The sequence below is a fragment of the Anolis sagrei genome, chromosome 1, assembly GCF_037176765.1.
Source record: "Anolis sagrei isolate rAnoSag1 chromosome 1, rAnoSag1.mat, whole genome shotgun sequence".
In the NCBI taxonomy this organism is placed as follows: domain Eukaryota; kingdom Metazoa; phylum Chordata; class Lepidosauria; order Squamata; family Dactyloidae; genus Anolis; species Anolis sagrei.
The window spans coordinates 105,336,579-105,351,251 of NC_090021.1; the positions used below are offsets into that span (position 1 = coordinate 105,336,579).

General features: G+C 38.0%; 1 protein-coding gene across 1 annotated transcript in view; it reads left to right on the top strand.

The window, feature by feature from the left end:
• RNGTT (RNA guanylyltransferase and 5'-phosphatase) overlaps positions 1-14,336 on the top strand; it is a 172,133-nt gene extending 157,797 nt beyond the window's left edge. Inside the window, exons 15-16 of the mRNA XM_060753013.2 lie at positions 10,412-10,535; positions 12,765-14,336. Of these exons, the coding sequence (XP_060608996.2) occupies positions 10,412-10,535; positions 12,765-12,940 (300 nt within the window). The 3' untranslated portion in view covers positions 12,941-14,336. The remainder of the gene's footprint in view (positions 1-10,411; positions 10,536-12,764) is intronic.
• The last annotated feature ends 337 nt before the right edge of the window (positions 14,337-14,673 follow it).

The window sequence follows — 14,673 nt, forward strand, 5'->3', positions numbered from 1 at the left end:
GGAGTATCCATTGGCCTGTAGAGCCCAGTTTAGGTGGTTCAGTTCATCTTGGAGGAGGTGGGGTTCGCAGATTCTTTTTGCACGGTCTGCAAAGGCTTTAATGGTGCTTCTTTTTTTACTTGGGTGATGGTTGGAGTTTTTATGTAGATATCTATCTGTGTGTGTGGTTTTTCTGTAGACGGTGTGACCCAATTGTTGATCTGGTTTACGGATGACTAGGACATCTAGAAAAGGCAGTCTTCCTTCATTTTCTTTTTCCATTGTGAATTGGATTTTTGGGTGGATGCTGTTAAGATGGTCCAGGAACCTGATGAGTTCTTCTTCCCCATGGCTCCAAATGGTGAAAGTGTCATCCACATATCTGAACCATATGATGGGCTTTTTGGTTGCTGTCTCCAGGGCTTGTTTTTCAAAGTGTTCCATGTAGAAGTTAGCTATGACCGGGCTGAGAGGGCTCCCCATAGCTACTCCATCTTTCTGTTCATAGAATTCATTGTCCCACTGAAAGTAGCTGGTGGTGAGGCAATGGTGAAACAGAACCGTGATGTCTTCTGGGAACCTCTGGTTGATGAGTAGGAGGATAGCTCCACAATGCGTTAGTACATAAAAGTGTTGTATCTTGAGTTGCCTGTGGGAAACCTGCCAAGAGGACATGAGTACAGCTGGAACCTCTATCATCTTTATGGCAACTACTAACATACAGAGTGTAGTTTATTGCTATGTTAGTTGCTGTAATGTGCAAAATGGAGTATAGAAGTGATATCAATGGCAATATATAGCCAGAACCTGACCATGGGTGACCTACATGATCCATACAGGACAAGATCCCTCAATAGAACCACAGAAAAAAAAACTTCTAAGACCAAGTGTAGGACCATTAATCCAACTCTCTTTTGCCTGACAAAGAAACCATAGAGCTTTAAAAGCTTGCATTGTGCATTTTGTGTATTTTGGTTGACTAATAAGGTATCACTCTTTTGAATACTAAATTTTCTGATTTTTTAATTCCGCCTGGTGGCGCAATGGGTTAAATGCTTCTGCTGGCAGGACTGGTCAACTGAAATGTTGGCGGTTCAAATCTGGGGAGTGAGGTAAGCTCCTGTCTGTCGAGCTCTAGCTTCTCATGCAGGGACATAAGAGAAGACTCCTACAGGATGGTAAAACATCAAACATCCGGGTGTCCACTGGGCAGAAGCAATTTGTTGTTGCTCAAGTCACTTCTGACACACACACACACACACACAATTCCCTAAAATGTGGCAGGTGTTATTTCTAGTCCAGATAAACAAAAAATAAAATAAAAATTAACCAGAAAGTAATTTATCATGTGAGAGGTTGTATCAATCTTTTGTGTTTGTTATATGCCTTCAAGTTGACTCCAGTTTATGGCAGCCAGGTTCACCATAAACTGAAAGCAACTTGAAGATACACCTGAACAAATCCTTTGGACAATTTACTCAGAGAAGATATCCCATTCCTCTAATATTTGGAGATTGCAACTTGTCCCCCAGTGGGTTCCCAGGAGAGATTTGCACCCAGGGCTCTTTGAATCCAAGTTCAACATTCATAAAAAATGTACCATGGCTATCGTGTTTTGTATCATTACTTTGCTTTCATTTGTTAACTTAATCTATTTTGCATGTAAACAAACTGGAAATACTGCCTTGATTTCTTGGTTAGGTGAAGTTGATTTAATGGCAGGCCACCATGGTTTATCATAAATATCCCTGCTTGTCATGGAGATTATTGTTTAAGAAAATGCCCAAGGGAGTTTTGAGCCAGTCTTTGAGATATGCTGCATTTCGGATTGTTGTAATATAGAAGGCATTTTCATTTACATAAGAAGTGAGAATCATTTAACAATTTATCTGGCTTCATGAAAAAGCCCTTAGGCAAACCAAAAAGGCAAAACATTTAAAAATCTAAGATTGAAATGATAACTTAGTCCCCCAAAATACAATTTGGATCTTGTCTAAATGAAAATTACTCCAGACACTATCATTATAAGCTAAATCTCCATCCAGAATATGTTTCATAAAATAAGTATTTATTTAGTAGCAAGGATTGGCTGTTGGAAATATATCATGATCAGACATCACGTTTGTTCTTTTAAAGTATCCCAGCCCAGATGAGATATTATAAAATAATGAAAAAATGTGATTAAATCAATTTTCTTTTTACTGAAGAATGTTCCTATACAGAGAATATTATGCCACTGGGAACATGGAGCTGCTATCACACCAATCTGGAGCTTTGTTAGGCATAGAAGTTGACCCATGCATATTATTACATATGATTATCATAAAATTATGGACTAGAAATTGAAGAGTCATGCTGTTGCATTTTAGACAGCATATTTGTAATATGCTGTAATAAAGTAAACATTTTGAATGGATATAAGAATAGGCTTTGCTTGTGATCACAAATGTGTATTCAATTGAAATGGTTTTGAAGCTCAATTTAACAAAGCAAACACATTTTCTGGCAGTATTAGCATAATTGTTCCCAGTGATGAATTCTCATTTAAATTTTAAAAACTTGAATAAAGCTAGCTGCTGGGAAGCTTGGCAGAATGGAAAAATACTGTTTCAAGAACATAGCATTGCACTGTTGTATGGCCTGTTAAGTAAGTAAAGAATACGTCAAAACATACATGTTATTCCATGCTTTACCCTATGTATGGAATCATTTGCTTCTATGTAGTGACCTTTTAAAAATATATAGCACTTTTACATAGTTTACATTGTATTTCCTGCAGTAAACACAAAGCCATGATTGATCGCACAGACTTATCAGTTGAAGCATGTCCCTTGGTCCTTGCAAGTGTATAAGTATATATGGATCTGCAAGCAAGACTTTGCAGTACTTACTCGTTAATTTTATTATATATTCCTTTAATACAGTGGTTCTCAACCTGTGGATCCCCAGATGTTTTGGCCCTCAACTCCTAGAAATTCTAACAGCTGGTAAACTGGCTGGGATTTCTGGGAGTTGTAGGCCAAAAACATCTGGGGACTCAAGGTTGAGAACCACTGCTTTAATGCATGTAAAGTGGTTGCTGGTTACTAAGCATATCACAGAATATATGTAGACATCAGCCCCGTAGCCAGGATTTTGTTTTGGGGGGGGGGGCTGAGTTTGGTTTGGGGGGGCTGAGTCTGAGTGAAAGAGGGTCTACCCTAGCAAACCTATTGTATCGTTACCCCAATACCCCCATGCACATGAGATATATTGAGCATGGTGATCAGATCATGATATGAATAAACATAACAGTTTAAATAATGTACCAGTAAGGCCTTCTCGCAGACCACCATCAGAATTTCAGGGGGGGGGGTCAAGCCCCCCAAGCCCCCCCCCCCCCCCCCGGCTACATACCTGGTAGACATAAAGGAAGAAATGCCGTTGGGAGGAGACTGAATAGGCACAAGGTTCCAGTTCACAAGAAGGATGTAACAGACCAATATATACTGGTGTAGTTGTAAGGAGCAAGAGCACATGCTTTTGAAAGGGAATGATAAAGATGGGAATTGGGTAAATCTGGCCACTTTGTGTCTGATTTAATTGATATCTGCAATTACTTTAATTAACAAAAGGGTTTTTCTATGTGAAATTGCAGCAACATCTAATGCATGTCTACTCAGAAACAAGACTTTCTGAGTTCTAGGGGATTACAGTGTTATTCTTAATATAATAATAATAATAATAATAATCATCATCATCATCATCATCTTATGACTTCTGAAGATGGAGGCCACAGATGAGGCAAAGCATCAGGAGAAAATGCTACAGAAATGTGGCCATACAGCCTGAAAAACTCACAGGAACACAATAATTTTATTTCTTACCCACTTCTGCTCGCAACTTGAAGCGGGGCACAACATGGTTAAAACACTTCACAAATCATATGTAAAATGCTTATATTAAAACATATTTCTCTGTAATGCATATATTAAAATACACAGAACAAATATTAAAATACAGTAAACATAGGACATGAGTTTAAAATTCATAGTTAAAAATTGACTGGGTAGATCTCCTGGAAGAGATGAGTCTCTGAAAACCTGGCAGCTAATTTAGTCTTCAGCATGATGTGGGTCTACTTTTAAAATGGAAGAGTGGACATAAATGATAGTTTATATTAACTAGATTTAACCGAGATTAGGATCATCTGGAAAGGCCTGGCTCTTGGCCCTGCCTCCTTCGCAGGCGCAACTGGTGGAGACGAGAGACAGGGCCTTCTCGGTGGTGACCTTTCAGCTGTGGAACTCCCTCCCCAATGATATTAGAGCTGCCCCCTCCCTCCTGGCCTTCAGAAGGGAAACAAACCTGAGATTTACAATAGTGGTATAACAGCTACAGTATATGTGCAATGATTGTTGGAACGGCCTCAGATTACGATTGTAGGTGACATGATTTTAATACCGAATGCAATGTTTTTATGTTTTAGTATGCATTAATTTTAAATTTAATTTTTAACTTCAATATATTTTAACTATGTTGTCCAAAGACATTAAATAGTTGCCTATATGTAAAGCCACCTTGAGTCCCCTTTGGGGTAGAAAAAGATGGGATATAAATAGGGTAAATAAATAAATAGTTCCTTTATAAGAACAATCTTGCTGAGTATGACATAGCAACATAGTTATGTCCTACGCCAATGCTTTTAAGGATAATTAATTGGGGAACAAACAATCCCCCCAAAATGAGTCCATTCATCATGTTTCCTCCCTCTTAATTTTACTAGCAACTTAGACTGCAGTCCTATACCTAATTATGTGGCGGTAAGCCCCACTGGAATCAGTGGGACTTAGCTACTCAGTGGTTTTGTATAGCTGTGTGCTGATTGGGGTCAATAGTGGTCACAGAAATGATACAGGAAAGAACAAACTTACTATTTCTTCTCCGCCCCTTCCTTTTATGTTCAAACTAATTGTGGTAACTTGTCATTGTTTCAACTGATCAGCGGTTTCTCATAGAAAAATACATTTTGGTCATTGCATTGTTAGATGTTAACATTTTCTGGAAAATTTTTTTCCAGATTGCCAGTGAATGGCCAAGCAAGTACACAGATTGTTAATAACTGCTTAATTGTCATAGTCAAATAGAGCAACCGCATAATTTTCTGCTATTTTCATCCTCGGAACACAACAAGAATGAGAAATCGATGACAAAGCCTTGCAAAGATTGCTGGTCTCTGAAAGTCTTTGCCTAAAGCAGTGGCTCTTCCCCTTTCTCTCCCTTGAGCAGGTGGTTCGCTAACAACCTTTTCCTGCTTCAACAGGAATGATGTGTATTAATACCATTTTCCATGGCAGCTCCTGCCAGTTAATATTCATTTCCAAGCCATTACACAGCCTTAAGTTTCTTCCTGTGTTTAAGCATATTCACTGTGGATTAGAAAAGGATGTTGCATTTTCCTGAGTGTGACGATTATGTCCACGGTTGTGAAACATCTGTTTGAGGAATGCTTTTCTCACACATAGAGAAATGTGTAACGTGCTGCACGGAAAAGGATTACGGAAAGTGGAAAGAAAGACCCATCAGGGAGTTAATCATGCAGACAAGATGGGAATGATTTGGAGGGGAAAAACCACCTTTCAATGGCTGCAAAGCTGTGTAGAAACCAAAAGCTTCCCAAGATATCAACATCTCTGCTAGAAAGATAAAGTTTCACAATTCCTCTTTTAGAAGCCAGTATAGTTGTCATAATAAAAGCTAAGTAAATTAATAATTGTGGTTTCTTAGGCAGAGAGGAGGCTCTTGAATTTTAAAGGGGATGCTTTATATAAGAACAATTATTTAAAATGTCAATTTTATATGTCCATAAAAATTAACTTTCAGCGATGCCCTAGTCAATGAACAATTCCTTCAAAACAAAACTTGTGTTGTTTTAGCAGTAAAATGCTTTGTAAAAAATCTTAAATGATTGTCTATTGACATTATAGTAATAGACAGTGTAGATGCTGGTGAAATTGAAATGTCCAGTCTTGTTTGTAAAGGGAAGATACATCTGAAATACAGCCTTGGGCATGGCATAGGCTATTCCTTTCTTTGACTGTAGCACAGCGAATGGCAATGAATGCAATCATAGCATGGGTCTTGTTCAGGAAAACGAAATGTTCTCTATAACTGGAGAACATTTCTAGTTACCATAGTTACTTGGAAATTTTCAGTGGCTGAGAAGATGCACAGGGTATCCTGCCTGAAACAAACAGGAAGTTTATTATCTGAATAGTAAAACAATAACATGCCTAATAGTAAAACTCATATAAATAAATGCATAAAATTGGAAACATTAGCCTTTGTTTTTTTTAAAAAAAAAACTAAGCTAAAAGGGGAACATCCATGCTAGATCAAAAGTATGAAACAGGCATCAATAGGATACTTACTAGCATTATATCATGTATCATATTACATTGAATTGATTCTGATCCTGTTAATTTCGCTCTGTTTTCATGATATTTCCTGATGCCATTATACATTGTTATCCACCTTATTGAACCGCCTTATTCTTTAACTAGCTCGCATAGTGGTCTTTTCCCCCCACCTCCAAAATTAGTCTGCTATTACTGCTGTTGCTTGTTATTATTGTTACTCTGTTTTTATGCTGTTTTATGTTGTCTTAATTGTTATTGCTTTGCTTTTAATTGTATTCTGCTTTGGGCTTGGCCCCATGTAAGCCGCCCTGAGTCCCTTTGGGGAGATGGAGGCGGGGTAGAAAAATAAAGTTCTTCTCCTTCTCCCTTCTCCCTTCTCCTCCTCCTCCTCCCCATTCTCCTCCCCATTCTCCTCCCCATTCTCCTCCCCATTCTCCTCCTCCTCCCCATTCTCCTTCTCCTAACTTTGATACCAGCCTAAAAACAATGGCACTTTTGAGCAAGTCTACACATATCATCATTAATATCGCTGTTAGGGGAAACTACCCTAAAAATAGCAGAGCATCCAAAAACAAGCAGGATACAAAAGTTGAGCATCAGCTCATTAGTAAGCAAAACGTAAAGTGCCATGTTATGTGGCTGTAAAGAATTAAGAGCTTAGGAGGCAAACATGCAGAATTCAATCTTACAAAGACACAAAATGTTTATTTACAATAAGAAATAACTGCTTTTCTTAATAATCAAGAACTGGGTCTGTGCTACCCTAACACCTATCTCTTCTAAGGTTTGAAGAGAGAGGAAAAAAACACCAATCACTACATCTCTCCTGACACACAAGCAGAGAGAGATCTCAAAGCACATAGCACATACTCTCCATACTAAAGTGTAAAAAGACAAAAGTCAGCTTCAGAAAGCTTGCAGTAGAAAAGTATCTATTTTAAACAACTGATCAGAATGGGAGAAGAAACAGGAGAGAAGAAATTAGATATATTCCAACTGCCATACAGGAGACGTGAGGAAAGGGAAACCCTTAGTCTATACTAAGCCAACTAAACTGTTCCTCATTGAAGACTTGAGAATTAGACAGTGAGGGACTGAATTCCAACAATCGCTACCACAATTACTCCCGGTATTTTTATTACTATTTGTTGGACATTTCTTTCTTTAAAAAGGCCTTTTTGTATTTACTAGAATACAAAAAAAAAAAAAAAAGGCACAGAGGGAAACTTCTGTGTTAGCTGGAAATTTAAATCAGAGATCTGTATTTATTTGCCTATGTTGCTGGTCCATATGCCCTCCTATTCCTTCTGCCCGACTCTTTTTCCATTCTTGCAGCCAAAAAATAATAGATGCAACCAAGTATGTTTGTCTTCTGCTAGGTTTGGTTGAATTTTGCTGGGTTGTTGTATACCTGGACTCCTTTGTGTCTCTTGTGCAGCCATGCTGTTCTGAGCTTAAGGGGAGATGTAATGTCAATATTATGGATGATTTTGAAGATTAGTTCTGAAAGTTCATTAATTCAGACAACGGGATAAATTACCTGGTGGTAAATTATACACTATTGTCTTTCATTATTTCACTCTGCATCCTGGAATGACTCATTTTAACTTTCCACATTGTAACTAATTCGTTTTAAAGGGTCACCCATTCTAATTAGAGAAAGTGCAAACTGACAATTTCTTTTTGTTCACAATTTACAACGTATCATCCCATAACTCCATGGCTCACTCTACACTCTCCGAGTTTAGTGGAGCACTTTTGACAGGAGTCCCTCCCATTCTTAAGTGTGTATCCAGGTACACATCTCCTTCCTTTTCTCCACATTTTCTTTTTGTATATGATAGCTCAGCAGCTAGAATAGGAACATCTGTAACCTTTGGTTTTCTTCATTGTTGTTGTCTGACTGATCTCTTCAAATTCTTCATCACCACTTGGATCATTTGGAGTCTTTATGTAATGAGCTATTTCTGTATTTCTGTCTTTATGCTCTTTATGGCTTCAAAACTGTATTTCATAAAAAAACCAAACATTTAATCACTGACAGCCATCCCTCTGTGCTTGGGAGAAATGTACATGCAAACACTGTCACAAAATCAGAGCTCCTCTGATTTTGGGGGCTCATTATACTTCAGGAAATGTTCAGAGGAAGATCTTGCATCAGGTCTTCTCATGATCTGGTGACAAAATGGCCAACTCTGCACCGTTCGCTTGTGAGGGAGGAGCTTGGGTACTGCCTGCCATTCATTTCTGTCATTTGCTAGGGGGAAATGTAGCTTCACTATGAAGTTGTTGTGAGGTTCTCATAGTGATGCTAAGTTTCTCCGTCACAAATGAGAGCAATGAACAATGCAGAGTTGATGGTTTTTCTCCACATAAGAGAAGGAAACTACAGAGGCAACCCAGAGGAAAAAAGAAAAGAAGGACAGGGGAGGAAAGAGCTGAGGCACTTCTTCTTTTCCTCAGGAAAGGACTACAACCTGCCACCATGCTGAGGGGACGGGAGGAAACTGAGGCTAATCCACTTTGCTGCTTGCTCTGAGGGAAAGGTGTCCTCTCAAAAGCCAGTTTCTCTCAGCCTGTGTGGAAGAGGCCATAGTCATTACCTGGTGGCTGAGGCAACTATGATTTGCCTTTCAGTTTCAGCAACTTGCCACTGTGCCCAGCAAGAAAGAGTTCACCATCCTGATATGCTTATACTCACTTTGACAGTGAGGAAAATATATCCCCATTGCAATTTCTGTAACATATGCTGACATACACAGACTGAGCAACTAGGTAGGAGCTATTATTAAATCCTTCTCATTTAATAAGTTTTGCTGCTGTTATCACTCCTGGGAGATAAAAGGTCCATTGATTTCATCTCTTAAAAAGTTTGTTTGGCAACTCTATTGGTTCATCCCATGATACTTGGTTTATTCCATCCAGTTTCTTCACTCATTGATTGTATCTTTTAAAAAAAGCTTCAACCTGTTTCTTTGTCTGTTCCAGCATGGGACTTGTCAATTGTTCCCTTCCTGCTTTATGAGCTGTGTCTATAGTCGATCTTTGTCTACTCACTGTAAAGGTATTTTTTTCCAATTCCAGTGACCTCTTCTTGAAAGGCCAGTGACTGGCATGCCTTGCATCACAATCTGTCTGTCTTTCTTTCTCCTAAATGCAAGGTGGGGCTCATTCTTGTAGTCACTTTCCATCCTCACGTTGTACAGTTATTTTTATGACTCATTAAAAATAGTCCCACATTTTGCTCTTATCCTGCAAACTAATTTAGAATCAAAATCATACACATTGGATATCAGAAATGCTCTTACCTTCTATATTGGTCACAGAAGAACAAAGGTTTAATTGTGTTTTTCTAATACACACACACACACACACACAAATACAGGGAAAACTTGTCTATTTTCAATGATGGCCTCAAGGCATTTACTGCTAGAAGACAATTTTATGGAACAGTTAGGAAGCCTATCCTACCTATGCGCCTTAGTTACTACAGAAAAATGTCTCTGTTTTGAAGCTTTTTAAACAAGCGTATTCTTCAGTAATATTGGCAAGGCAGTTGTATATCCTAATTGTCAATTTTTGTGCATCATTACAACGTGAAATTGAGGGGATGAAGAGAGATAAACTTTGGAAGGGCCATTCTGTAAGGATTCAATTTCTGACCTCTTTTGAGCACAGTTTGCTAATCTGTATGTGTGAGTTACAGAGATCATGAAGGCGAATAACAGGTTGTTTACCTGTAACCGTGGTTCTTCCTGTGGTCCTGTGAACTCACACAACTCTCCCTCCTCTCCCTAAGTGTATCTTATGTTCCTTTTCTCGGCTACTGTGTTCTTGGACCAGAACAAGAGGGAAATGGTGGGAACCACACTGAGATATGCAGATTTGAATGGTAAAGGCTTCCACCAAAGCGCTCCACTCAGCTCTGAAAGGTTCTGTGCAGAGCAGCTATATGTATGACTGGGGGAAAAAAAGTTATTAGTTAGCAGGCACTTTATTCTCCATAATCTTACAGGAATTTTTGTTTTAAACAGGTAACAAAGGACTTGAAACAATATGACAATAAGATCATAGAATGCAAATTTGAGAACAATAGCTGGGTCTTCATGAGACAAAGGATAGACAAAAGCTTTCCCAATGCTTATAGCACTGCCATGGGTGAGTATAACAAATTGTTCATATTTTCTCAATATATATTGGTTAACTTGGATAGGGATTTTTTTCAAGTCTGTATCCAAAACTGTGTTCGCATACAAAGGACATTTGTTTCATTTGTGAATGTTTTAAAATACATCTCTTTATCTACATTGATTTGATCAAGGACAATTGTAATGTGAGATTTTTGTAGGTTGTTGTTTTTCTTCAGATGAACAGGAAAAAAAGTAGCTTGACATATGAATGCGTTATGTAAGCTGGGTCTTTGGGGAAAAATCCCTGATAATTTCAGTTCTTTTCAAAATGGCACAATCATTGTTCACCAGATGGAAGAAGACAAAATTAGGAGGAGACATTGTAATTTCCAGATCCTAAAATAGTATGCAAACAATGGTGAAATTAAACAAATGAAAGCTAAAGACAAAGGTGTGCCCTTTATGGACTGTGACACATTCTAATTCCCCTTCAAATAATAAAAAGAACACAGTGAGACATTCAAGAGGAGCTTTCTTTCATAAGTCAAATAGAAGAGTTAAAAATTAATGTAAGTTTATATGATATAAGTATATTCTGTGCTAAATAAACTACTGAACCCATAAGGTGGCAAATATACTTTTGCATAATCTATTACACTGCTACACACTTGAAATACTGTTGAAAACCTGGTTGGGTAGTCATGTTAACATGTTGCAGAAGACATGAAGGAATGCCAAACTGACTATCAGGGTTTTTTTGTGGTTCGCATGCTAGGTCAATAGATGACTTTCCCAGTATTTGAGGACCAAATTTTAGTCATCTGAATGGTTTCTCAATGGTCTTTCTGATGTCAGAGAAGGAAGGCCAGGAAAGTGTTGGGAGATGGGCCAGAACCGCTTGTGGGGCACCTAGCTTTGGAAAGCACTGTGTGGGGAATATGGGAAACCACAATCTGGTAAAACCCAATTAATCACGTAGCAGGGCAATCCTGATGGACAATATTTTGATGGCCAGATAGGCAGAAAAGTGAGTTCAATAGCAACAACAGTTGATACCATTTCCATTCGCAGTCACATCTGATGCATTTTTACTTACAGAACACATGACACATATCGAGGCCACAAGCTGGGAACGTTTGAAAATGGCTGCCTGGATTTTAAAATGTTTTCACACGCACAAACAAAATGCCTTCTACCTTGTCTCCCCACACCCCACCAAACAACAACTTCCAAAGATGCCTGGCAACCCAAAGTGGAATATACGTTTTCATAGACTAGAGCCCAGATGTGCACGGATTAGGAGTAGTGTGACCCACTGTGAAATGTTATTTCTTGTTATGCTGGTTTAATACCTCAAGAAAGACAATTTATGTACTGTAGAGCATGTATTTCCATTGGGGAAACTGTAATCCTTATATTGGTTTAAGAGTTTTCATTTTAGCTCCCATTTAGATTGGTAGTTAGGATTTCAAGGAACAGAAAGAAACATTGTTATGCTTGTGGGAAGAGGACCTGCTCCCCAGAATTCTGCAAGTCAGTTGGGGGGGGGGGGGGGGGAGAGGCAAGAGCATAGTCTGTCTCAGAAGTACCTAAAAGAACTACCAAACTCTTCTACTCTCTCTGTTGTGGTGCCTTTTTGAATGCTTGTTTGGGGAAATGTTGACTGCCAGGGTGGCTGGTCCCTTGGGGTGACATCGGTGTTTTCCCCTTGCTGTGTAATGACCCCTCCCCTATTTATCCATAAGTGATATAATAATAATAATAATAATAATAATAATTATTATTATTATTATTATTATTATTTTATTCTTGTATCCTGCCTCCATCTTCCCGAAAGACTCAGGGTGGCTTACACACAGCACAATGTGCCTAAAAACAGAATATAACATAAAACACAATATTAAATGGAATTGAATGAAACAAATAGACATAAGAACAACAATTTAAGACTCAAGTTAAAACAACACCCATAAACCAATGGCGGTAGTGAATGTAAACATGGCCAGGTTGTAAACAATAGGACAAGGGAATAGGATAAGTGCAAAGCTGTAACCATGGAACGAAGGCATGGGGAAAAGTGCATGGCTGCATAACTCTTGCATAGAACAACTAGAGACTAGGCCTTCTCAAAAGCCACAATTTTGACCCCAAATACATGAGCATATCTGGTAATTTTATTGTATGTGGCTCTGAGATCTCTAGATAAAGAGTGGGAAATAAATATTTTAATAATCAAATAATTGTCTCCTCCCTCCAGCTGTGTGCAACAGCATACGATATCCAGTGACAAAGGAAATCCTCTTTGAATTCATTGACAAGTGTACGGCAGGAGCAACGCCAGCAGCAGCGACCCCAGAACAGACACGTAAGCACCACATGGATCCTGACACAGAACTCATGCCGCCGCCTCCTCCAAAGAGACCCCGTCCATAACCTGCCACCAGGGACCAAAGCTTCAGAACATGTTGTTTACAGTTCTCCAAGATGATGTGTGCAGATGGAAAACTTTTGCAAGAAGTTATTGTAAACATTCTGTAAATACTTAAGCGCATTTTTTTTGGAATGCCGCATCCTGGACTCCAGTTTTGTTCCATACTTTGAAAGTTGAACATTGATTTGTGGAATTTAGAAAGATTTAATCCAAAGGGTTAGATCTAAGTGTGGAATATGTGGAAAGCCACCTTGTTTGATAGGTATCTTTCAAATCCAAGGTTTTATACTAGAAATCTTGAACTGTGAAGCCATGACAAAAGCTCCCTCCCCTTTTTTACAAGTCATGTTTCAAAGAGCATGTTGTTTCCTTTAATTAACCAATTAAGATTTGTTCTTGTGTTTCACTTCGCATTGTTCCTCTGTGTTCCTTAGATTACTGATTTAAAAAGCAGTGAATGTTCATGCAGTGTACTCTTCAAAATAAAAAAAAATACCAAGGTTCACTACTTTTTAAAAGAAACAACCTTTTGATATTAAACAACTTACGTAAGGGTAAGTCTCCTTTTGGATGTGCATTGGGTGTTGTTTTTAGTTTGAACAAGCATATTCATCTACTGAATCAGTTTTGAACTTTTATTTTAGGTTCTATGCAGTATTAGCACAAGCAATTCTACATATGAAAAAAATAACATTTCATTTTTGTACAATTATAATTGTAAATGGATGATGTCAAAACTTAAATCAGATAGATTTTCCAAAGGACTAACCATGTTCATGATATTAGATTGTTTTCATGGCAGAAGTTATAAGAGGTATGTTAGATGAGAAATAAAAAAGCATGTAGCTTCAATCCCAAAGAGGATGACCTGTTACAAAAATGAATGATTATTGTTGCTTAAGTAGTGTTATGAAGTCCCAGATATTCAGATCAGTTCAAGTGTTCTGTTTTCAAAGCAAGCAGTAGTCTCCTACAGGGATTTTATTTTTGCTATTTGGGAAAAAATGAATCAAGTAACCTTTCTAGGTGTCATTGGGTCCTATCAGGGGGTAGTGGTCCTGGCAGCACAGAAAAACTGCTTTTTGCCGAAAGAGTATCTTTAATATGTAGAAATAGATGCAATGATAGACATTTTTACATGTTGACCATAAAATAAACTAGTATTTTGATAGTTTATACTTGCAGGTATGTTTTGAGTTAAAACCATTTAGGTGAGGAGGTTTTATTTGTTATGTAATGGCAACCAAACAGCACTATTTAATATTACTATTTTTAAAGTTTTAAAAGTCTTCTTGGTTTTATAAATGAAAATGCAGTGTGTGCTTTGTTCCGTAGCCATTTGGAGTCTGTCTATTAAAATGTTATCACTGTCCTTCCAAGCTGTGAAGGTACAAATTACTTTGAGTCTTTTTATGTAGTTAAAGGTGACCTCCCTCCTCAAATAATTGTGATCTGGTGTCACTCATTTTTCTCTTCACCTGTAGCATTGAGAGGCTTCCTAGGCAAATCTGTGCAGAAGTTTGCATAGAATTTTATAAATATGCATGAAAGACAACTGTGTCTTCATATGGTACTCATGGATAAAATTTTGGTTTCTAAATTAATAAAACTGTTTCACCCCGTATTTAGAAGCATGTCATGCAGATATATTATAACACACTTCTAAATTTTCAGTTCATACTAACAATATTTTCTTGTCCTTCAGTATCCTGGCCTGGTATGATGTTGTTGTGTA